At 42.2% G+C, this 25,457-nt stretch overlaps 2 protein-coding genes across 4 annotated transcripts; one reads left to right on the forward strand and one right to left on the reverse strand.

Annotated features, from left to right (window-relative positions):
- Positions 1-89: 89 nt before the first annotated feature.
- Positions 90-4,789, forward strand: LOC311123958 (peroxiredoxin-1-like). Of its 2 annotated transcripts, none has more exons than XM_084198175.1 (6): positions 90-194; positions 1,408-1,538; positions 2,564-2,717; positions 3,267-3,389; positions 3,664-3,794; positions 4,211-4,789. In XM_084198175.1, exons 2-6 carry the CDS (start codon positions 1,436-1,438, stop codon positions 4,291-4,293), a joined length of 594 nt encoding a protein of 197 aa, XP_084054301.1. In that variant the 5' UTR covers positions 90-194; positions 1,408-1,435; the 3' UTR covers positions 4,294-4,789. The 2 variants fall into 2 exon arrangements, with proteins under 2 accessions (XP_084054301.1, XP_084054302.1); XM_084198176.1 differs by lacking the exon at positions 90-194 and adding an exon at positions 1,091-1,157.
- A 1,303-nt stretch (positions 4,790-6,092) lies between these two features.
- On the reverse strand, positions 6,093-8,021 carry LOC311123959 (transcription factor JunB-like). Of its 2 annotated transcripts, XM_084198178.1 has the most exons (2): positions 7,725-7,878; positions 6,093-7,475 (listed from the first exon to the last, which is right to left on the reverse strand). In XM_084198178.1, the coding sequence occupies exon 2, from the start codon at positions 7,435-7,437 to the stop codon at positions 6,538-6,540; it is 900 nt and encodes a 299-aa protein (XP_084054304.1). In that variant the 5' UTR covers positions 7,438-7,475; positions 7,725-7,878; the 3' UTR covers positions 6,093-6,537. The 2 variants fall into 2 exon arrangements, with proteins under 2 accessions (XP_084054304.1, XP_084054303.1); XM_084198177.1 differs by having other exon boundaries at positions 6,093-8,021.
- Between the last annotated feature and the right edge of the window lie 17,436 nt (positions 8,022-25,457).

The raw sequence follows: 25,457 nt of genomic DNA on the forward strand, positions 1-25,457 counted from the left end.
AATTATAATTAATCACACAACAAGCAATCCAATTCTATTGACATTTATTTAAACGAGTTCTCTGGCGACTTTTATTTTGAAAACAAAATCTTTTAAAACGGATGGGGAACGTTTTCTCTTCTGTATTAGCGGCTTCCACGCCACTGCAGCAAACCGCAACACAAAAACGTATCTTTATGCCTTTCACAAGAAACGTAAGTATACATTAGCTACTTCGACTATCATTCCAGTGTACTACAGTGTATTTTTCAGCTGCTAACATGTTGCTATTTTTGCTGAAGTTGCGAAGAGTTGCAGACAAAAGAAACCGGCTAGCGAGTTTGCTAGCTAGCAACTAACGTTAGCTAGGCATTGTGGGTCAATCCTCCTTCTACTTGCGGTCTATGTCTTACTAGCTTGTTCTTTGTCCTTTTGAACAGTTTGGTGGGTGTGGAGGCTTGGCACCTTGTTAGCCAATTAGTTAACTAGTTGTAATGTAACTACCTGCATAGATGGCTAGTAAATGAATGCATACATAATACTATTAAATTGTTTCATTGTTATTACATAACAAGTTGATTTTACACTGCTACTACTCGCTGTTTATCTATGCATAGTCACTTTACCCCTACCTACATGTACAAATTACCTCGACTAACCTGTACCCCCGCACAGTGACTCGGTACCGGTACCCCCTGTATATAGCCTCGTTATTGTTATTTTATTGTCTTACTTTTTGTTTATTTAGTAAATATTTTCTTAACCAACAATGCAGTTCAAGAAATAGAGTTAAGGGCTTGTAAGTGAGCATTTCACGGTAAGGTCTGTTGTATTCGGCGCATGTGACAAATACAATTTGATTTAATTATATAGTTTCAAGTTTGTCAAGGGCACAAGTACAGTGAAATGCCTTTCTTGCAAGTTCCAAACCCAACAATGTAGTAATCAATTTCCCGACACAAATGAGTGAAACTATTATAAAGGACCTTTGAATGTCAACGGAGTATGGAATTTCTTCATTGGGCAAGGTTTAAGGCAACACTGTGAGACCTTTGTTCTCACGCACAGCCTTCAGAACAACTGACTTGCATGTGACTAGACTTGGTATTGGCACATTGATCCTGCAGCATTATACAGCTAGGTAGCTAGTACAGCACTGCAGTATAATTGAATTCAGTGTAAGAAACCTGGCGCTTTGAGCATTTTTTCAAAAACTTCTCATTTAAGTGTTTTTGTATTACTTTGACTATTGCTTACATTGTATGACTGAATGACTTTTTTTCTTCATATGCTAATGCTTGTTAAAAAGGAGTGAGGCTCCTGGAGCATAGCCTACTAGACTCCACCCCATTTGCTTTGGCACATTGAGACGTGAAGTTCCAAACTGTATTGATTCACTGTTGATTTGCTTTGCTGGGTCATTCGTAGTCTTTCCAGTGAGCTGTCAGTCACCACCATGTCTGCTGGAAACGCTAAAATAGGCCAGCCGGCCCCACAGTTCAAAGCCACTGCTGTGGTGGACGGACAGTTCAAAGATATCCAGCTGTCTGACTACATAGGTAAGGACTTTTGACTTTCTCTAAATGACAATTTAATTGTCAGGTCAGTCGTTAACAGGTTACCATCTAACTACAAAGTTGCCTAAACATCAGAATGTTACCATGGTTACTCCATGGATATCAGTCTGAAAGAGTCAAGTCTCTACACCCCAGAATGTTATATAAAATGATGTTTGAGGTTACTTTACCGGTTGTACATGCTGTTGGTCCTTTAGGCGGTAGGAGGTGGTGATGGGGTATCCACATGAAAGTGTTGTTTACCTGACCCCGGTAGGTCCAAATGTAACCAGAAGTAGTCAACCAAAGCAATGTTTCCTCGCAATCAGCTGGAAGTGTTTGCCATTTGGTCTGTGGTTCTGTTAGGCTCGGCCATATTGTGCAAGTGTTTGGCACGTGCGAATTGCATCAGTATTGAAAATAAAAACTGGAAGTACAAACTGTTATACAGACCAGTGTACTGAAAGTCGGGTTAATAACACTACTCTGTGGATATGTTGTCTCAATTTTCCATCAACAGGACAAACTGCACAGACAACTGGTAGAGCAAGTTTAAATGTAATTTTATTCAACATTCTGGCTTGTAAGGACCATTTACACAATTTTGCACACAAATGTCACAGGCTCTATATACCAATTAATAGTGTATTACAGCCTGATTAATCAGACTAACTACCAAGGTAAGGATCTTCATCCTTACTGTCAATTACATCGTTGTCTTTAACAACCATGCAGAACTACTCATGATGGCAGTTTTAACAAGGTCACTCAGCTGTGTGTGCGTAAAGTACTTAAAAAATGAAAGTGAATATTCTGACTACAATGTAAATGTAACTCTCTGATGTACTTGCATCTTCAAAGGTGACTTACCTTCAAAATAATAGGCTGTAGAGTAGCATGTACAATAATCTTGGTACCCAGAACCAAATCAGCTACTCAGTGTTATTGCTGTCCCGAGATTAGGCCTACATGTACCCAAACATACACACACACTCTTCTGACTCCTCTCCTGCGTGTGTCCCCTCCAGGGAAGTATGTGGTGTTCTTCTTCTACCCGCTGGACTTCACCTTCGTGTGCCCCACTGAGATCGTGGCCTTCAGCGACCAGGCCGAGGAGTTCCGCAAGATCGGCTGTGAGGTCATCGGCGCCTCCACAGACTCTCACTTCAGCCATCTGGCCTGGTAAGAACTGGTTTAGGCTTTTGATCATTTAATTGTTCAAGTCTTTTCTATTGATGGGAACTTTAAAGGCATGGAGATATACAGTAGGGTTAAATATTCTTGCACCTGACAGCACCTCGATCAGAATGGTCAAGAGGCTAACCTATTTGAACCGATAACAAATTGTCAGTGTAAAATGTTTTCCAGCTGTCCACATCTGCCAATTGTAAAACATTTAAGCAAGCTTTTGAGTACACTCCCACCCTCTGGCTATCTTGTCTCTGCCTGCTGTACTGCCTAGTGGTGATAGGAGCCATAGCTCTCAGCAGACTAACGGTCACTGGACTCAATCCAACAATGGTGTTACAATCATCCATCTATGTAGGTTACATTTGCATCAATGGTTAATTTACTTTGTTGACTATTGTGTGAATGTCAGCCTTTAGAATTATTAATTTGACTTTCTGTTACTATGTGACGCTCACTACATCCTTAATGAAGCGTAAACAAGGGCTGTATTTGAGGTTATGGTATGATGACATTGTGCGCTTTCCCTTTCCCTCCCTATAGGATCAACACCCCCAGGAAGCAGGGTGGACTGGGACCAATGAACATCCCCCTGGTGGCTGACCTCACACAGTCCATCTCCAGAGACTACGGAGTGCTGAAGGAGGACCAGGGCATCGCTTACAGGTCAGTTAGTTACAACACTGCCATCAGTAGTGTGTATGTGAAGCCTCTGTATGCAAGGTGCTATTTGAAGTTTTAGTGTGCACTTGTAAGGTTATTTTTAAATGAATGTGTGCATGTTTATGTGTATGCTTCATTTTGCATTTGATTCACCTCCATGTTAGGTGACTCCTGTATTGATTCTAGCACAGTCTATCACAGATGCCCCATGTGGCCTTCTGACCCTCTCACTGTCTGCTTCCTCTCTCTCCCTCCGTGTCTTCTCCCTCTCTGTCAGGGGTCTGTTTGTGATTGACGACAAGGGCATCCTGAGGCAGATCACCATCAACGACCTGCCAGTGGGCCGCTCTGTGGACGAGACCCTGCGTCTGGTGCAGGCCTTCCAGCACACAGACAAATACGGCGAGGGTAAGCGACTAGCAGGTTTTACATGTTTTTGCTACCTAGTTCTTACTTCAGGAACCAGCACAGGGCTCTACAGTGCGACCATTTTACTCACATATGCGGCAAAATAGTTTGCGCCACCTGGAATTTTGTGCGCCTTCATTTTTCAACTTTGTTGCACACGTGCTCCTTGTAATAAAAAGTCTGCAGAGCCTGCAGCATCTGGATCTAGTCGCGTTGCTATGCACAGGACATTTCGGCATGGTCATTCAGTAAACCAACAGCTAACATTTTCTGTTTACAACACCTATACCATTTCATTAGCCTCTTTTTTTTTTTATATGGGAGCTCAGTTAGTTTAGAACATGTGGAATGTGTTTGGAAGAATATTCCATGTCAGTGTGACTCATCCTGGGCTTGTACCTCTCTTCCTGGAATAGTGTGTCCCGCTGGCTGGAAGCCAGGCAGTGACACCATCGTCCCCGACATCCAGAAGAGCAAGGAGTTCTTCTCCAAACAGTAACCACACAACGGAGCCTCAGGCTGTGTCCAAAATGGCACCCTATGTAGTGCATATGGACCCCGGTCAAAGGTTGTGCACATTAGTGAATAGGGTGCCATTTCCGACCCACACTCAGGCACTCCTGAGATGTCCTAGCACTTACCTTCAGATGGGAAGTCCCCCCTTTAGCAGCTGTCTCTTGGCGTCCAACCCACACTTATATATCTTTAGTTCTAAAGAACTCGTTAGACTCCCACTCTTCTATCTTGACATTGTTACAAAATCGTGTATCTGTATGACAAACTACTGGTGGAAACAGTCTCTTCTAGTCCCAAGCACTGAAAGTGTTTTGTTTTTTTCTCCTTTATCTCAAGTGTTAGAAAAACATTGAATATTTTGTACCTTGCAATTGTTAACTACTCAGTCTACAGTCACGTGATTAATAACAACAAATGGGAAAATAATGACTTACATGTTGGCAGTGTTTTGTCTGACAAATAAAACCAAGTGGAAGTTATCAGTTTGTTGTCATGTGTGGAATTTAGTTTTGACCACTAGGTGGAGCCTAACGCCACTTTGCCAGATTCTCTCCTAAATCAGTTGACAGATCTGCTTCAACAATGGTAGGTGGTGATATAATAAAGGTTTTGTAAGATTTTGTTGGTGTGTAATGTGGAGAATTCCCAGCACAGTCTTTTATCAGTTGGATATCCTGTACCCTATATTGTATTCCTTAAAGCAGGCTATATTATAAAAGCACTGTCATCAGATGACACCTTTTCTATAAAGTTGATATCAATAAGGCTGTCCCAATTGGTCACCTAATAAATGCAGAGAACCTACCGCTCTCCGCATCCAACCTCAATACCCTGCCGTCCCTAGATCCTTGGCAAACTGTTCAGAGGATATGTGCCTAGCTCTAGTTTAGATCCCTGTAATATGGATATCTTCAATTGAACGGAGTTGAATTTACCGAACTCTGTGCTGATATCAATTTGACATTTTAGCAGACGCTCTTATCCATTGCTACTTACAGTTAGTGCATACAATTTCATACTGCCTACAATTTTCCTGTTCATAATTTATTGCACAGGCTATTTGCTGAGTTTACATTAGACTTTGAATGTTCAGAGACATGTACAAGATTACTCACACAGCATAAAAATGTTTAGTTTCCATTTTCACGTCAGCAGAATATCGTTTGCTTTGCTGGAAAATTGACCCGTGTATTTTTATCTCGACATTAGTTTCGCATAGGGTTGTTTTGGGAAATTGAACGCTGCGGTGGCTGAATAGGGGAACTCCCCCCGTCTTTAATAAAAGCTTGCCATTGAGAAACGTCTCTTCACACGCACAGTATGGCCTAGTAGTGTAAGGTCTATCGAAAACGCACCGCTGTACTGACGGGCAATGTAGGTGGGGGTTCCCGGAAATCTTCCCCCTGCTGTGACGTGTGATACCAAAACATTACCATATTTGGCCATACGTATGTACGTCAGTGAGGGCAAACAACCCAACGCGGGCACGTCTCGTACGTCAAGCCCCGTTTTTATGTTGGTTGATTAAAAAAACTGAAACAGTTCCTAATGATAATTTACTGGTTAGCGTGGGAAATCTCAAAGTAATTATGTATCCATGTAAACAACACTCCTGCTTCTACTTATATAATGTTGATAACACTAAAGCTTGTCATGAACACTATAGCTGAAATGTCATATAGGCCTAGGCTGTATCTAACTCATAGGCCTATAACGTTCATTGGTTTGAGAAATGTCAATGTAGTTGTGTAGAAAGGATACAAAAGTAAAATAGACAGAGGGTAAATGTAAAGATATTTTACTTAAATATATACTGTACAAGTAAAAAAGACAGTGAGGTTCAACCTGACTTAACACAATAACTTATAAATGGAATGCATTTCACATATGACTTTTCAAAGTAAAAAAAATAAAACAAATGTAAACAGGCAAAGCCATAACTACATGACACTTTATACAACTTGTTCAGAATTCCCCGAGTGTTATTAGTCTTATTGTTGTGCACGTGGTTTCCCATGTCCATCATAGTCTGGAAACCAATAAACAATGCAAAAATAACAAACTTTTGAATATTTTCAACATGAAAACACATCAATGGTAGTTTACAAAGTTCGTCAATTGCTGTCCCAACAGTGCAGTAAAAGTTATGTTTGCTTTAACAAAGTAAAACAAATGTCCTCCCCATTATTGTCCAGTGTTTCTTTTATAGTCCATCGTTTTATAGTTTTCAAAACGACTTGATCTTGGACGTCAACATGAGTTGACAGCCGGAACTGACGTGTGTCATAACTTTCTGTTTGAGTTGAGCTACCTGCTCGCGCAGGACGGAAGCTGTGCTCGAGAGCCCGGCGTTGTCTGTCTTCAGAACCTTCACTTTGTCCTCCAGGCGCGAGATGCGCTCCAGCTTTCGCTTCCGGCACTTGGTGGCTGCCAGGCGGTTCCTGAGCCTCTTGCGCTCGGCCTTGATGCGCTCCTGGTTCTCCATGTCGATTGGGGACATGCCGCGAAGTGACTCGTCGTCACTGCTCTGCATGTCTGGGACGGTCTGGGGCTCCTCTTTCAGCCCCGAATATCGCTGTGCGTGTAGGCCTGCTCCGGCTAGCGAGTGCTGGAAGTGGTGGGATGGGTGCGCAGCGGCTTGGTGGTGATGGTACTGGTGCTGAGGCAGGTAGCTGATGGTGGTGGAGGGGTAGCTGCTGGTTGCAGGTGTGAGGGTAGTGTGAGGGCCACAGCTGTTCAGGGTGGTGTACTCGAGGTGCTCCTGCTGCATGGAGGAACCAAACACGGTGGAGGCCACCGTGCACGTGGAGACTCCACCAGTTCCGATGGACACGTTCGGTGGCGGCATCTGGTTCATCTTGTGGAGGTCGTCCAGAGCTTTGACGAACCCGTCCGCGAAGCCCTCTTGCTCCTCTGTGATTCCCCGACTGTAGAAGTACTGCCCAGGTGTCGGTGTGGTAGTGATGACACCGTTGCTGTTCTGGATGATCAGTCGTTCCAGTTCAGGAGAGGCGAGCTTCAGCGAGCCGACTTCCGATGCGCTCCCGGTCGGATAGAATTCACTCTCGGAGCGCAGCTGAGCCTTGAGGCTTTGGTTCCGATAGTTCTCGGCGAAGTTCAAGTTCATGTTCTGCTTGAGGAGCTTGTAGTCGTGCAGGGCAGCGCCTGAATGACCATAAGCAGAAAGAAACGAGTCGTCATGATAGAAAGGCTGTTCCATTATTGTGGACATTATTCAAATATTGCTGGAATTCTTCAGTGTAGTAGCTGAATTTATACGTCCAAAAAAGGGCAAGCCCTCTCGAGTGTCTTTTCAGCAACCAAACGTTTCCGCAGAAGGTATATTATAATCAAGCCCAAAGTTATCAAAGTAGAACAGAACAAAACTTCCAAAATAGTGGAACTGTACTGTACCGAGTCAATAGTCGTCGGGTTTTTTTTCTTGACAGTTGTATTCAAACTGATGTCCGGTGGCTAATTATTGGATTCCACACGGTCTTTTGTCCCGTTGATATTTCTTTGAGATCTGGAGTGTTGCGGTTTCCTCGCTGGTCTAAACTCGTGTTCTACCAGTGTTCATGCGATACAGGCAATTTATACAGTTTACAGTGCAAGAAACGCACCGATTGGTCAGCCCTTGTTCCACGCCCTGAAACGTCAGATGTTCGATGACGTTGTTGCCAGGAACTGCTGAGATAAACAAGACTTGCGAGAGAGGAAAGTGATAGGCTTCTTATATGATTTTATACTTCTATCTGGGTTAAATTGTAGTGTTATTTGCTTAAACCTCCACTTTCAGATTCATTTTGACTTCATATATTGATGTGGATATAATCTTGAAGGCTATCTTTACCGTTATAAAGGTGGCATTGCCAGTTGGATATAATATTATATTACATTTTACATTTTAGTGATTTAGCAGACGCTCTTATCCAGAGCGACTTACAGTTAGTGAGCGCATACATTTTCATACTGCTTCATCTTGTGGAGGTCGTCCATATTGATACATTTGAATACTCTACATGTATTGATAGGCTACATTTATTTAGTGCCTATTAGGGTCAATATAAGAAAATATCACTGACACATTTAGCTGATTGAAGATTGCCTTACAATTACAGCTTGGGTCATTTACCTAAGAAAACTATAGGTCTTCCTCAGGTTAAAAACACGATTATTTAGCCTATACAATGTCTTTGTAGAACTGGTTGAACAGTAGCCAAATTCCACTTCCCATCGCCTTGTATCCACACAGTGTTCAATCGTGTTCTATTGATAAGGCGCGAGGCTGAGTCATGGCAACGAAATTGATAGCAAGTCCATATATGGTTATCCTGGCGCATCAGTTCCTGCTCCGTGTGAAAAGCGGGAAGCCAATCCCAGGTTGGACCGCTTCCAGGAGCAGGCCTCCGGGCGGGAAGAGGAGGAGTAGCCGTACTATACTCCGGGTAAAGCAGAGGGAGGGTGGGGTGTGGAGGAGAGCAGAGGCTAGAGTGGCAAGGTAGTGCGATATGTCCAGAATAGTTTATTCAGAACAAGAATAAGACTGGCACCATCACGATCACATGTGAAAAAGTGGTTCTGGCCCACAAAGGCCAGTAGGCCTATTCTTTCTCAAGTATTGGAGTCCTTCCTTTTCATTTTATGCATGGTGACGCCAGCCAAACTGTTATGAATTTATTATGGAGTGGAAAAGTAGTGTTATGTCCAGAATAACCAAATCAGAAGAATTGCTGACACCATAACGATGAAATCTGGAGAAAAAAAAAGTGTTTTGGGATGCTTTTTATTCCTACAATCAACCTTTTTGGAGTCTTTATGTTTCCCTTTTACCAATGGAGACAGAGGCCAAACAGCTTTATTTTATTTTGTATTAATTGCTGTAAGCATTTATTTATTTATTTGTATTTACATTTTTAAGTCATTTAGCAGACGCTCTTATCCAGAGCGACTTACAGGAGCAATTAGGGTTAAGTGCCTTGCTCAAGGGCACACCGACAGATTTTTCACCTAGTCAGCTCGGGGATTAGAACCAGCGACCTTTCGGTTACTGGCACAACGCTCTTAACCACTAAGCTACCTGTCGCCCCATCATCATGATGACGGGTCGAGAGTTTCAAGTTCCTTGGTGTCCACATCACCAACAAACTATCATGGTCCAAACATACCAAGACAGTTGTGAAGAGGGCACAACAACGCCTTTTCCCCCTCATGAGACTGAAAAAATTTGGCATGGGTCCCCAGATCCTCAAAAAATTATACGACTGCACCATCGAGAGCATCCTGACCGGTTGCATCACCGCCTGGTATGGGAACTGCTCGGCATCTGACCGTAAGGCACTACAGAGGGTAGTGCGTACGGCCCAGTACATCACTGGGGCCAAGCTTCCTGCCATTCAGGACCTACATACTAGGCAGTGTCAGAGGAAGGCCCAAAAAATTGTCAAAGACTCCAGTCACCCAAGTCATAGGCTGTTCTCTCTGCTACCCCACGTCAAGCGGTACTGAAGCACCAAGTCTAGTTCCAAAAGGCTCCTTAACAGCTTCTACCCGCAAGCCATAAGACTGCTGAACAAATGATCAAATAGCCACCCAGACTATTTGCATTGACACCCCCCCTATACTCAGTACCGGTACCCCCTGTATATAGCCTCGTTATTTTATTCTGTTACTTTTGTTTTAAATTTTGACTTTAGTTTCTTTAGTAAATATTTTTTAAACTCTATTTTCTTAAAACTGCATTGTTGGTTAAGGGCTTGTAAGTAAGCATTGCATGGTAAAGTCTACATCTGTTGTATTCGGCGCATGTGACAAATACAATTGTATTTGATTTGATGACACTTGAAAAGTGTGGTTTAGGCTTTTTTTTATCAACCTTGGGTATTTTATGCATGGAAAAGCCACGCCAGACTTTTAAATGTATTATAATATTAGCTGACATACAGCTAGAGTTTTACCTTGAGAAACCATGGTAGCAAACAAAACAGCAGTACCTGAGGCACGGAGGGAGCGCGTGGAGCAGAGCAGGAGACCCCTCTATCCAAACACCTGTTTTTGGTTCGAAGAGAAAGACGTCTCTGTCTCCTGAGTATGGTAATGAGGTCTGAATCATTCTCTCATCCAGAACAGAAGAACGATAAAATCGAACGATGCAGGCATCCGCCCACGCGCCTCTAGCTCTCCAAGTTCTATCTCCATGTTCGACTCGTCCCAACCTTCCACCCATATCCTCAGGTGGAGTAGCAGTCTACTATGCTGTCTATACCTGTATGCCTATCAGGGGAACATAACGTTTTCTGGCGATAACTCTTAAAAACACTTCCATTGTAATTTCCTTCAGTAAATACTTTTTATTGTTTATAATCAGATTTTTGGCAGCCAGCAACAAGCAAATGTGCTCAGTATGCATGTTTTAATATCATTTCCATCTTTCTGTGTACTCCGTTTTTGTAGGACAATTTGTCATATGCAAAGAAATATGACAAATATGTCAGTTAGGCACTGACACATTTCCTGACAACAATATGACCACAGACCTTGCAAAGTGTAGATAAGATAGCCTAAGCAGAAAATACTTATAGCCAATAATCGATGACTTACTTGTATTATGATTGGACTTAAAATCATCAGTTCAGTGCGTCCTCTAAGATATTATGAATTGATTATGGCCATAAAGTGATGAGTAAAATGTGTTAGTTATTTACAGATGAATGTTATGGTTATATTTCGTCTAGGCAAATTAATGAGTAAGCACATTGTTTGTACTATAAAGACACTCATAGTAAAATTATGAGATGAGTTTGGAGGGGAAACACCATAACGATGTTGTGGCTAGACAGAAACATAGTTGTAAGCAAAGTTGTTTGATAACTTCTATCAAAATTGTGTTCAGGAAACCAACTTCCTATAGGCTTACCATTACTACCGAGCATCTGCCATGTCTTTTGTGGTGCACCCAATTCTGCAACTTTTTGTGCTATTTTTAGGCAACTTAGATATCAAAATGTTCAATAAGATATGCACCTCATGAATTGATCCCTTGTGGTAATCTGAAGGGGAAAAAATAAGATGAATACATCTACAATTAGAAAGGAAATTATTTTTTCCCCTATGAGAAATGTTTTCAGAAATATCTCCATTGATTCTTTTTCTCAAGCCAATGCTGACTCTTAATATTTTCCTTTATGGGAACTAATGCTAGACCTAAGTGGTGGTCAGCCCATGGGTCCAGCCCATAGGACATGTCAATTAGAGGTCACCCCTACACACATACTCATCTACATGAACCAGTGACCTTATCTACATCTGTTCTCCTTCTCTCCTGTCAGTGAGTCAATTCAGAGGAACAGCATGATGCATAGCGGCTCTTTCTTTGATTCCTTGCATCTTCTCTCCACACCCCCTTCTCAATATGCATAGGAGGAGAAGGTTCGAGGGGAGTGAACTTGGATCCTCTCCTCCAATGTAGTTTGAGAAGGAGATGAGGACGTGAGGAATTAAGGAAAGATTAATTGAGAAACAGCCAGTCACCACAGCAGTGGTCAACTCTTGACTTGAGAGAGGTCACTGACCAGTCTGACCTCATTCATTGAAAGGTCAAGAAGATTGTCAGAAATCAATAGGGATCTTGTTCATTGCGGGCCTATGATCTGTGACATGGTTTAACATTTTTGGGGGTCCTACATAGTGAGTGGTTATTAATAAGTAATTACTCACTCTAGTTATAGGCCTAATAATGACTGAGTGAGTCATGGAGTGGTCATAGAGGTGCACTGTTTCCGGTTTCTTAAGATAGACATTTATTCTTGTTTTGCTTCCGTTTACTCAATGTATTCAATATTTCATTAGAAAACAGGTATTTTCAGCACTTTATCAAGATTTCTCCTGAACACAAATAGAATACCCTTATTTCCACCTTCTTTCTCTCACACTCATCACATGCATAAGCACACAGACTCACTTGCGCACACACTCTCTCTCTCTCTCTCACACACACACATCACATGCATGCCCAAACACACACACACAGTTCACAGCTCATACAGGCGATTTCGTCATTTTTGTTGAGTGAAAGGGTAATTTAGGATGACAGATTTCATTTGCTTTTTGAGAAGGTGAAAGATGGGAAGAAAAAGTAGGGAGGAAAAGACAGTAAAACCGTAGAGCCCTGTGGTGTTAATCACTCACGGTGGTGAGCATGATGCAGGCGTGTGTGTGTGTGAGCATGCATGAGGCCTGTGGCAGAGCTGTAGGAAAAGAGGGGCACTTAAACCTGGTCACTCACTATTAGTACATCACTGGGCCCAAACATCACTGCCCTGCCATGGGTGCTACTGTAGCACTCTGCCCTGGGCTGGGTTGAAGGGCTGGAGAGAGGGAAAGAGGGGTAAAGAAGGAGAGCTGGAGTGAGAGGAAGATATGCTAAGAGCTAGACCTTAGCAGCACTCTGCCCTGGGCTGCAGAGAAAGAGAGAGAGATTATGAAGTATAGAGAAGAGGAGAGATGGAGTAAGAGAAGAACATTGTATGAGAAAACGGAAGGAGAGTGGTAAGGTCAGGCAAGGCTTTGAAAGAGAATGAGGAAAGGATGCAGCATGCTTAGGCAGGCTAGCCAAGCCAAATAGGATGACTAAAAACAGTACAGTATGGGGAGCAGAGATAACTTTTGTTTGGCTGCTACTGCCTGAGCAGAGATGAGATGGTGACTTTTAAGGAATGAAAAATAATAAAAGTAATATACACAACTGAAATATTGTATTATTTAATAGTAATTTATAATTTTACTATTGATACCTTACCCAATGTGAACCTGACAGAGACAATGGAATATTTGAAATGTTTTGGCGATTGCATGTTCACTATTCTTGGCTTTGGAATTGCCATTGAAAAGCTCTAAAATCATTTTAAAGGCATTTCCTAATGCATTTAATGTTCACATTTTTTTTCTCGAAAAGAACCGACCTCAAAGCACGTTAATCACTCAGCACTACCTTGATGACAAAGAGAGATTGATGGTTAAGCATTCTCTCACAATGAATGGCTTAGTAATAGAAAGAGGCACGTATGTTAAGATCTATTTGATCGTGAGTCACAGAATTTGGGGGCGAAAGAAACTCATCTGAAATGTTCAGTAAATGGAGGTGTATCCTGTGCATGCCATCACTAACAGTATTGTGCCTTCATGTACTGTAAACCAAATCCATTTGTTTGTGTTCTCTGTCCGTTGTATGTCATTAGTTCGCTTACTCCAAAGTTGTGTCCTCAGTTAGTAAAGGACAAAACAATAAAGCTGCCTGAAGGAGCATGATGTCTATTTGGCCTTCACAATGATGACAGTTTTCTACCTCCCTCCATCCATCCCTCCCTTCTCTTATGCCCCCAGTTCCCCTATCCCTCCCTCCCTCCCTCCATCTCTCCTTCCTCCTATGCCTCTAGTTCCAAACTTCCCCCTTCACAATGAATATTTCTACTTCCTCTTTCTCTTCCTCCCTCCTCTTTTGCCCCCGGTTCACCTTCTGAGTCAGGCGCTTGACGAACACTTAACACTGGCCATCGCAGTTAAATGAACCAGAACAAATCTCATCTACTCCCCACTACATGTCTTCTTCTCTGGCAAGGTCTTCTCTGCTCCAAGTGCAGTGAACCAGAAATGGCCTGGAAGGTGCAGTGATTCAGGTAGCGGTGTCCGCCAGGGCACTTTCCCCGCCAGGACAACAGAGGAGAACTTACTTGCGTCCCTCATTCAGCAAATTAAGTCAGAGAACGCTTGTTAGGGGTTAGTAAAGGGGCTAGTCAGCGACTCAGCCTTAAGTGCGTGGGGGTCACGAACTAGAATTAGAGATTTTTCTTTTTTAATTATTTACCCCACCCTATTCGACCCCTCCCTCTCTTCCTTTTCTCAAACCTCCTTTTCCCTCTGTCGTCGTTATCTGTCCGCCCGTGAGAAAATGAGATGTTGTGTACGTAATCGCTTTAATGAAGTTAAAGCACCGTTGCGGTTGAATCTGCGTATCCTCGTTCCATAGCTCCCAGTGAAGTGCTAAGGAGCCTTGTAGCAGTGAGAGACCTTTAGCACAAGACAGGAGGAGGCCAAATGAGCAGCGCAGAGCGCAACAGTGAAAAGACGGTCGGCCCAAACTGTCCCCTCAGGCCCAGGGGCTGATGAGATACATATGGAGCTGTCCTTCCCGCTCCTCTTCCATCTCCCTAGCTGTCGCTCTGCCAGCCTGTAACAAGGCAAACAGTAGTAGGTTATTGTATGTGCTGGATTTATCATTTGATTTAAATCACACTAATTTGATTTAATTGAGTTGAATTGTGGCTGCCATTTTGTTTTTCATAAAGAGATTCGTTTTGGATTGCTGTGTAGGGAATAGTGAGGGAGGGTGGAGGCTCCAGAATGTTTATTTTCTCACACATTTAGAATGACCTTTCATTAGAATTACCTTTCATTACATCTTTAAACCTAACCTTTACAAGGTCTAAAACAGGTTATTCCAGAGTTCAAACAACTCATCCTGCATTAAATTGGTTTGTGAGCCGCATTTGATTACACTGTTTGTTTGAGACCCCTGCTGTAAGAGACCCCTGCTGTAAGGTGAAAAGCACCATGCATTTCTCAACTCTTCCATTATAACAGTTAGACACGGTTTATCATTGGACTGCTATGGTACAATGTCAAGGTGATATCTACAGAGGGTTATAGAGGTAACGGGTTGCCATGGAGATGTCCCCTGCCTTCAGGGATAAGGGGGGTACATTATGAAGGGGTCATGGCCAGGTCAAGGGAGATGATGTTATACGTAACGCAGAGAGAGAGAGAGTGAATGATTGAGAGATGTGAGTAAGTAGTAACTCCCACACTCCACTCCAAACACACCCAAACAATGCTCATCATAGTCATGCTACTTTTAAAGTGTTGTAGACTAGACTCTAGAGTGACTAATGGAATGTTGGTCCACATGATGATCTTGGCCAACTGCCAGTCATAGATAGCGTAATGGTAGCCTAGTATCAATGTATTAGTGTAGGCTTACAATTGTATTTACAGGTACATCATTCTGGATTTATTTGTTTCATATTGTATAGGAAGTTAGGAACTGCTTTTAGTTTGTTCATTTTTAGTTCGTAGTACCCTAGTGTGTTACCCTAGTGTGTTACCCTACTGTGTGCCTTCAGAAAGTATTCATACCCCTTGACTTATTACACATTTCAGTTGTTACAACCTGAATTCAAAATGGATTAAATAGATTGTTTTTCCTCACCCATCTATACACAATACCCCATAATGACAAAGTTAAATATGTTTTTCGAAATTTTAGCTAATTTATTGAAAATGAAATACAGAAATCTCTCATTTAGAAGTATTCACACCCCAGAGTCAATACTTTGTAGAAGCACATTTTGTGGCGATTATAGCTTTGAATCTTGCGTATGTCTGTATCAGCTTTGCACATCTGTATTTGGAGATTTTCTCCCATTCTTCCTTGCATATTTTCTCAAGCTCTGTTAAGTTAGATGGGGAGCGCGGTGAACAGCAATCTTCATGTCTTTCAACAGATTTTCAATGGGATTCAAGTCTGGGCTTTAGCTGGGCCACTCAAGGACTTTCACATTCTTGTTCTGAAGCCATTCCAGCATTGCTTTGGCTGTATGCTTATTGTCATTGTTCTGTTAGAACGTAAATCTTAGCCCCAGTCTGTCGTTAGCACTCTGAAGCAGGTTCTCATCAAGGATTTGCCTGTATTTGGCTTCATTCATTGTTCCTTCTATCCATACCAGTCTCCCAGTCCCAGTCTCCCAGTCCCGCTGAAAAGCATCCCCATAGCATGATGCTGCCACCACCATGCTTCACGGTAGGGATGGTGTTCGACGGGTGATTAGCTGTGCCTGGTTTTCTCCAGACAGCGCTTTGCATTCAGGCAAAATAGTTCAATTTTTGTCTCATCAGACCAACAGAATCTTTTTCCTTATGATTCCCGAGTCTTTCACGTGCCTTTTTGCAAACTTCAGGCATGCTGTCATGTGCCTTTTTCTCAGGAGTGGCTTCCGTCTGGCCTCTCTCCCATAAAGCCCAGATTGGTGAAGAGCTGTAGAGACTTTCTACATTTCCCACTGATGAAGACCACTGTGCTCTTGGAAACTTTCAACACTCTAGAAATTGTTTTATACCCTTCCTCAGATATATGCCTCATCACAATTCTATCTCAGAGCTCTACGGACAGTTCCTCAGACATCATGGTATAGTTTCTGCTCTGACATGCACTGTCAACCCTGGGACCTTATATAGACAGGTGTGTTTCTTTCTAAATCATGTCCAAACAATTGCATTGGCCACAGGTGGACTCCAATCAAGTTGTAGTGACGTCTCAAGGATGATCAAAGGTAATTGGATGCACCTGAGCTCAATTTTGAGTGTCATAGCAAAGGGGTGTGAATACTTATTTAAATGAGATATTTTTGTATTTCATTTTCAATACATAAAAAATTAAATAAAACATGTTTTCACTTTGTCAACAATGGGGTACTGTGTGTAGATGGGTGAGGAAAACATCATTTCAATCCATATTGAATTCAGGCTGTAACACAACAAAATGTGAAATAAGTCAAGGGGTATGAATACTTTCTGAAGGCACTGTAAATGTTTTCCAATCATATACTTGTATATTTGGTCTTAGTACTAGAGACGGTTACTCTTTAGAGAAATAGCAGAAGTGAATGTGAGGTGGGAGGTATTGGTCTGGGTGTGGCTGGATGGATGGAGCTATTGTACACCACATTTTCATTTCCCAAAATGGTGGAGTTGACCTGTGTGGCAAGAAGGCAGGAAAACCTCCTCTCAACACCAGCACACAAAAAGAATCTGGCAAAACTCACTCTCACAAACAGTTATGGCCCTATTAAAAGTATTGATATTATTTTACTAGTGTCATCTTCTTGTATCTTTAAAGAAATAATCCTTAGTTGCTACATCCATTTTTGGACATATAAATTAATGATATATATCCATTGATTCTTGAAGAATATAATTTATAAATGCCTCATGAGCTTAGTTCAACTGTCGTACCCCATCAGAACCCAAAATATAAGTGTGTTTTACTCCAATGTTTGTAAACAACCTAGATATAAACAAACACTGTATAGCCTCAAAACATAATTAAAACTGTAATGTTGATAGCATGGCTGGTAAGTCCTTGCATCCATAGCTCTGTCTATGAAGTTGAGACTGGTTACATTTCTCCAGCCCAATCCCTTAGCTTTTCAGCAAAACAAGGCCTGGGAGAACAATTTGTTATTGTTTCAATTAATTATTCTAGCTTTAAGGATTACTTTTAAATGTGCAAAATTACAATTTGGAAAGAGTGTTTAAAACAAAAGGCTGTTAACCATTGCAGCACAATTACTTGTCATATTTACGGTATCCTACGTCTGTCATGCGAGAACAGTCACACACATCATACACACACACACAGACAGGATTTACCAGCAAGTGATTTGTATGATAGATGGTGAAATGTTAAACATGTACATTACCAGTCAAAAGTTTGGACACACCTACTCATTCAAGGGTTTTTCTTTATTTTTACATTGTAGAATAATAGTGAAGACATCAACTATGAAATAGCACATATGGAATTATGTAGTAACCAAAAAAGTGTTCAACAAATCAAAATATATTTGAGATTCTTCAAATAGCCACCCTTTGCCTTGATGACAGCTTTGCACACTCTTGGCATTCTTTCAACCAGCTTCATGAGGTGGTCACCTGGAATGCATTTCAATTAACAGGTGTGCCTTCTTAAAAGTTAATTTGTGGAATTTATTTCCTCCTTAATGCGTTTGAGCCAATCAGTCGTATTATGACAAGGTAGGGGGGTATACAGAAGATAGCCCTATTTGGTAAAAGACCAAATCCATACTATGGCAAGAACAGTTCAACTAAGCAAAGAGAAACGACAGTCCATCATTACTTTAAGACATGAAGGTCAGTCAATACAGAACATTTCAAGAACCTTGAAAGTTTCTTCAAGTGCAGCCGCAAAAACTATCAAGCGCTATGATGAAACTGTCTCTCATGAGGACCACCACAGGAATGGAAGACCCAGAGTTACCTCTGCTGCAGAGGATAAGTTCATTAGAGTTACCAGCCTCAGAAATTGCAGCCCAAATAAATGCTTCACGAAGTTCAAGTCACAGACACATCTCAACATCAGAGGGGACTGTGTGCATCAGGCCTTCATGGTCGAATTGCTGCAAAGAAACCACTACTAAAGGACACCAATAATAAGAAGAGACCTGCTTGGGCCAAGAAACACGAGCAATGGACATTAGACCGGTGGAAATGTGTCCTTTGATCTGGAGTCCATATTGAAGATTTTTGGTTCCAACCGCCGTGTCTTTGTGAGACGCGGTGTGGGTGAACGGATGATTTCTGCATGTATATTTCCCACTGTAAAGCATGGAGGAGGAGGTGTTATGGTGTGGGGGTGCTTTGTTGGTGACACTGTCTGTGATTTATGTAGAATTCAAGGCACACTTAACCAGCATGGCTACCACAGCATTCTGCAGCGATATGCCATCCCATCTGGTTTGGGCTTAGTGGGACTATCATTTGTTTTTCAACAGGACAATGACCCAACACACCTCCAGGCTGTGTAAGGGCTATTTTACCAAGAAGGAGAGTGATGGAGTGCTGCATCAGATGACCTGGCCTCCACAATCCCCCGACCTCAACCCAACTGAGATGGTTTGGGATGAGTCGGACGGCAGAGTGAAGGAAAAGCAGCCAACAAGTGCTAAGCATATGTGGGAACTCCTTCAAGACTGTTGGAAAAGCATTCCAGGTGAATCTGGTTGAGAGAATGCCAAGAGTGTGCAAAGCTGTCATCAAGGCAAAGGGTGGTTATTTGAAGAATCTCAAATATAAAATATTTTTTGGTTACTATATGATTCCATATGTGTTATTTCATAGTTTTGATGTCTTCACTATTATTCTACAGTGTAGAAAATAGTAAAAAATTAAGAAAAACCCTGGAATGAGTAGGTGTGTCCAAACTTTTGACTGGTACTGTACCTCATTGTGTGCATTCACAGAGGCTATATATACTCTTCAATGCAGAATACTCCAGTGATCAGAATCAAAAAGTGAAAGCAGTCATTTCCAGTAGAGCTCTAGTCTGGCAACCCAAACAACTCCCCATCCCCAGGCAGTCCCATTTCAAAGAAATGGTGTGTGTCGGTGAGAGTGTGTGTGTTAGAGACTTTGTCATTTGTTTGACAGTGAAGACATACATAATTGCATAAGAAATACATAAACATTTATCTTAGAAAGTGAGAGAGATAGTGAAAGGACACTGTGTGTGATGGTGTGAGTTTAGCTGGAACTGTGTGGGCGACATGTTGCATTCAGATGCAGGGCTGATCATCATTTAGAATCAGCGACTGCCCCTGATGCTTCCAGGAAATAAAGAGAAGTGTGTTTTTTTTGTCATTTAGCAGACGCTCTTATCCAGAGCGACTTACATACATTATTATTATTTTATACTGGCCCCCCGTGGGAATTGAACCCACAACCCTGGCGTTGCAAACACCATGCTCTACCAACTGAGCTACATCCCTGCCGGCCATTCCCTCCCATACCCTGGACCAATTGTGCGCCGCCCCATGGGTCTCCCGGTCGCGGCCGGCCACGACAGAGCCTGGATTCGAACCAGGATCTCTAGTGGCACAGCTAGCACTGTGATGCAGTGCCTTAGACCACTGTGCCACTCGGGAGCTTGATTCACATGCTTGGGACGGAGACTTAATTAAGCATGCTTAAGGCTGAGTTAAGTGAATTCACTTCCCTGGTCAGTTGAATGACTTGTTGCATTCAGCATGTTTTTATCAGTCAATTATATTTTGCATCAGAACACCTCAATTGAAAACACTTCAGAAATAAGCACCAACAGATTTACATTTGACATTTTAGTCATTTAGCAGAGATTCTTATCCAGAGCCACTTACAGTTAGTGCATTCATCTTAAGATAGCTGGGTGAGACAACCACATCACAGTTGTAGCAAGTACATTTTCCCTCAAAGTACTAATCTGCAAAGTTAGTGCTAGTATGAAAATAGATCAACTTTCCCTTCCTCCTTTACCATCAGCGACTGTTGTTGATACCACACTAATGCCAACTAACACAGAGCTCACTTCCTTCTAGTTTATTTATCAGAAGTGGTTCACCAGCCTTGTACCCACAATATACATATTAACGCACAAACAGTCCCTGTGTTCATAAGCATTGATTGCTACCTATCAGAAATATAGAGCAGACTACCAGTCAGTTGAATTCTGCAATGCCAGAAAAGAAAGTCACAGTTGCAACTGTTATACGCAGGATTGATAACGTACATTCTCAAACTTTCTAAAGAAACCACAAAGATAAACGTTTCAGTCCCATGGAAACATGAGAACATAGTACATATACATATACACACAGACACTTACACTCATAAAGGCCCTCTGACTCGCAGATTCACATGCCCCCAAATAAACATGACACTTTTCGGTCACACATCAAATGCTCGGTGCCTGGCTGTGCAGACCCCTGACCTCGGTCTACTTTCCCCTGAATCCCCTGACAGACAGAGGGGAGAAAACATCCAGTCACCGCTATGCATGGTGAAGCATGTGTGGGTTTCTTTTTTCAGAAAATTGGCAGCAGATCTGTCTCTCTCACTCTTTCTTTTTCTTTCTTCTTTTACACCCTTACTTTTCACTGAAAGAGAAAGCTTACTTGCATTTATTTTTTGTAAGCAACAGTTTGGCAACACACTTGATGATGATGATGTACCTGAACAGTCATAAACACCTTTTCTCAGAAGTAGACTACCAGTGATGAATTTAGAGAAAAAAGACAAATCATTCTGAAGGATATTTTGACTATTGTATTTGACGGTATTGTTCGTGCCATGATATTACAGTTATACTTTGTCGGTCTGTTGTATTCTAGGTGTTTTCTGGGTCATCAGCACAAACTAGAAGTACTGACAATGCTAATAGTCAGGTAGTGGTAGCTGAGACAGGCGTAGCCTAGTTACCAACCACCAGCAGACTGGGAGAGGCCGAGCAACGGACCTCAACAACACCAGTACTGCTGCGACTGAAACTTCTCAGCCAGTAAGACAGAGAGAGAAAGGCTGCATGCTTTTAGTCAGGGAGCTCAGCCTAGACCGCAGACGACTCAATTCTGCTCGGCAGTGAAACGGTTAAACTTGAATTCTGTCCGGCAGCAAAACGGTTAAAATGAGTTATGTATTTTTTTTTTATCTCCCACAGCTGTGCAGCTGACTTGGTAGTCCTGATGGCTGAGGCCTAGAAATGAGGATGTCTTATCATTCAATCAGGAGAGTGGCTGTATGTGAAATATCTTTGCTGCTTAAGGCTTGTCTTCACCTGTTATGGGGGAAATATTTTAATTATTGTTCTTGACATCTATCTCCATTAAGGGGAAAGGTGATGATCCTAACAGTATTTTGACTGTATCTCCATTAAGGGGAAAGGTGATGATCCTAACAGTGTTTTGACTGTATCTCCATTAAAGAAAGGTGATGTCCTAACAGTGTTTTGACTGTATCTCTGTAGCTCAGCTGGTAGAGCACGGCGCTTGTAACGCCAAGGTAGTGGGTTCAATCCCCGGGACCACCCATACACAAAAAAAATGTATGCACGCATGACTGTAAGTCGCTTTGGATAAAAGCGTCTGCTAAATGGCATATTATTATTATTATTATCTCCATTAAAGAAAGGTGATGTCCTAACAGTGTTTTGGGCTTCTATCAGTGGAGGCTGCTGAGGGGAGGACGGCTCATAGTAATGGCTGGAATGGAGTCAATGGAATGGTATCAACCACATGTAAACCACGTCTTTGATGTGTTGGATACCATTCCATTTACTCCATTTTAGCCATTATTATGAGCCGTTCTTCCCTCGGCAGCCTCCACTGGCTTCTATGATCGGGGGTAGGATCTGACCTTGATGAGGAAGAAAAAACAGGATGGATGAGAAGAGACACAGGCGTACAACACTAATGAAACACTTGGTTTCATCCCTCGGCTCCACCTTGCTACATCAATGACTACGTTTACATGCACATTCATCATTTGATATTAAACTGATTATGGCAATAGGCAGAGTATGTTATTAGTCATGTAAACATGTTACTCTGATTATCTTAATCGATGTAAGGTCATAATCGAAGTAAGCATACGCTGAGTAAAACCCCTAGATTATATCTTTTAAATGATTAGGACATGTAAACACCTTAATGGGCGTTCCAGCGGTGTGTTTGATCTGCGCATGTGCTAGCACCAGCCCAGCAAGCCTCCCTCTTATGCATCTTAACCCTTAACTTTATTATGTCAGAACTCAGAATTAAATTGGCTTCTCAAAAATAAGATGGCCGCTTTGATAGAATGCTTATTTTGATTGCCGATTTTCTGCATTCATCAACATTCATAATTTGTAGCCTGATTTCAGATGTGTCCATGTAAACCGGATTATTAGGGAAATCGTTCTTCTTGCATGTAAACGTTTTTATCAAACTATTCTATTAATCTGATTTATTCACAGTAATTATATTATTGTGTCCATGTAAATGTACCCATTGTTATCTTCACACACACCCCTCTCCCCCCCACACACACACTCCACCCCCCCACACACACCCCTGCCATAAAGAGAAAAGACAACAGAGTCCCCCTCCTCCATCCCTCTTTGTTCTGTATCTGTAAGTGCCTGTGTCGACAAGCCACATCAGAGCGCCGAGCTCTAACGAGGCCTAACGAGCACCTGTGTAATTCACCAATTGTAATCAGTCTAATGGCATGGCTCTAAGCGGAACCCCCCCCCCCCCCCCCCCCCCACACACACACACACACACACACCACCTCCTCCCCTCACCTTCCCCTTTCTCATTTCTGTCCACAGGCGAGAGAGGGAGCAGCAAACTTTCTGTTTTTATAGACTGGAAGCCAGTGGGAAGGGGGGCAGATGCTTTGACAGACTCCAGGGTTGTGTTTCCAGAATGGGGATACAGAGGGAAGGGTTTGGGGTTGGTTGGATGAGCAGAATTATATTACATGTGTGTAAACAACTTAATATCAAGGTGAGGTAAGACATAGGTCACACTCAGCCTCATAGACACACAACCAAGACGGATTTGATTTCCTGTTTATTATCAATAAGAAGCTCTAGAAGAGTTCATCAGGGCTGAATGACACTACGGCTCTCATTCATAATTCACCAAAAACACAGCGAGCCACAAACCTCACTTCCTGTGTGAAATTCAGCAGGAAATGCTTTATTTCCTGTAGTGGAGTGAGCATGTTAGTGGCATTGGGGGTTGGTGTGTGTGTGTGTGTGTGTGTGTGCGTATGCGCACCTACTTGTCTTTGTGTGTGTGTGTGTTGTGTTCAGTCATGTACGTCTAATATTAACATGGGCATACACTTCATACAATAACAGTAAGAACAATGCTTCTAAGATCATTAATCATTAATTATTTTAATCATTACCCCTTCAAAATGGACGAAACATTAGAGGGTCAAGCATACATGTTAATAAACAGTAGAAAGTCAAAGGGAGTTCACGAATGTTGCAAGAGAGGTAGGAAACCATTTGATAGAACTAATAAAATATTGTGGATGTTATCATAATGTCTACGGACACAGCAGGTGGGCGGTTAGTCATTAGGGTGTGTGTTGCCAGATCCTCGAAATGACGTCAAGACAACACAAGGTGTTAGGCAATCAGAAAATCTAATTGACACATTCACTCAACACGGGGCCTTCAGAATTCTCTGTGTGATTATCACCTTGTAGATAAACCAAGTCTGATGTCTCCTGTTCCCAGTGTCTGGGGTCCTCAGGGGCCACGCTCACTCTCTAGGGGACTCTCTTACGTTTTTTTCCAATGTCTATACTAGCATACTACTTAGAATGAAGCAATGTACTGGCCATGGATTCTAACTAAATAAGTGGCTAGTATGGATATTGGAACCTAGCCAACGTCTACTGTTACCAGTGTTTGGGGCCTCAAGGGCCACACTCACTCCCGCTCACTTTCTGGTACCACAGCTCACCTTGGCTATGGTGTTGTAGAGTGGTGGCCAGTAGTCTTAAGCCTCTTCACGTCAAATGAGAGAAAGAAAGTCATGATATGATTATATGGATTAAGTTCTACTCATTATAGTGATAGAAATACAATGCCAGTGTCCTGATGTTCTGGTATTTGCCACACCCTCGTCGTGTAAGGTGTGTCTCTCTACAGCCATGAGCCTTCATAGGTCTGCTTCTAGTAGTGATACATCCCTAGATTGTGTACCACCCCTACGCCAACGGTGGTACGACCTATATAGATCTGTTGTCAAGGAAACAACCAAAAGCCAATCAAAGCGGTGTGTGGAGAAATGGCAACGAATACATCAAAAGAGCGAAGACCAAAAAAAAGAACGCTCACAACATGCACGCAGTTTCTCTCCTGGAATGACATTGTGAGCATAGAAAGGGAGGGCTACAGACACTCACATGTAAATGCATTTGTGAGTGTGTGTGAGTCTGGGAATAGCTTCATTCTGACGCATGGATGTTAGCAGTACACACACAGACCAGCTGAAACAGTATAGCACTGTAGCTCCCTCTCTCTCTCTCTCTCTCACTTCCCCCTCTCTGTGTTACAACATCAATCTGTCCTCTCTCCCTCTCTCACCATATATCTCTCTCTCTCTCGCTCGCTCTCTCTCTCTTCTCCTTTTCTATCTCTCCACTATTTCTCCTTGCCTACGCTTGCCTTGGGCATATGGGCCAGAGAACATTCTCTCCTTCCATGGCTTGGAAAATGTGAACATGAGTCAATTCACCCCCCACACTCCTCCCCCTTTGTAACTAATGTTCAATACTCAATACCTCATCTACACACTACAACATTATCACTATTATCATCACTGGTATCATAATACAGAATTGGACAATAGGCGTTTTCATAATATGAAGTACTACTGGCAAAAGCGGTGCTGTGTATTACATTGTGGGTCTTCAATAGGAAACAACCTGATAAAAACATCATTGTGATTCATACGTTTTTCTTGGCCCAAGAGCTCACTGTAG

Source organism: Coregonus lavaretus, assembly GCF_964263955.1.
Source record: "Coregonus lavaretus genome assembly, contig: HAP1_SCAFFOLD_224, whole genome shotgun sequence".
NCBI lineage: Eukaryota > Metazoa > Chordata > Actinopteri > Salmoniformes > Salmonidae > Coregonus > Coregonus lavaretus.

Coding starts and splice junctions, on each gene's coding strand:
- LOC311123958 (XM_084198175.1), top strand. CDS start 1,436: ATGTCTGCTGGAAACGCTAAAATAGGCCAGCCGGCCCCACAGTTCAAA. Junction 1,539..2,563: donor CCAGCTGTCTGACTACATAG/GTAAGGACTTTT, acceptor TGTCCCCTCCAG/GGAAGTATGTGGTGTTCTTC. Junction 3,795..4,210: donor CACAGACAAATACGGCGAGG/GTAAGCGACTAG, acceptor TTCCTGGAATAG/TGTGTCCCGCTGGCTGGAAG.
- LOC311123959 (XM_084198177.1), bottom strand. CDS start 7,542: ATGTCCACAATAATGGAACAGCCTTTCTATCATGACGACTCGTTTCTT.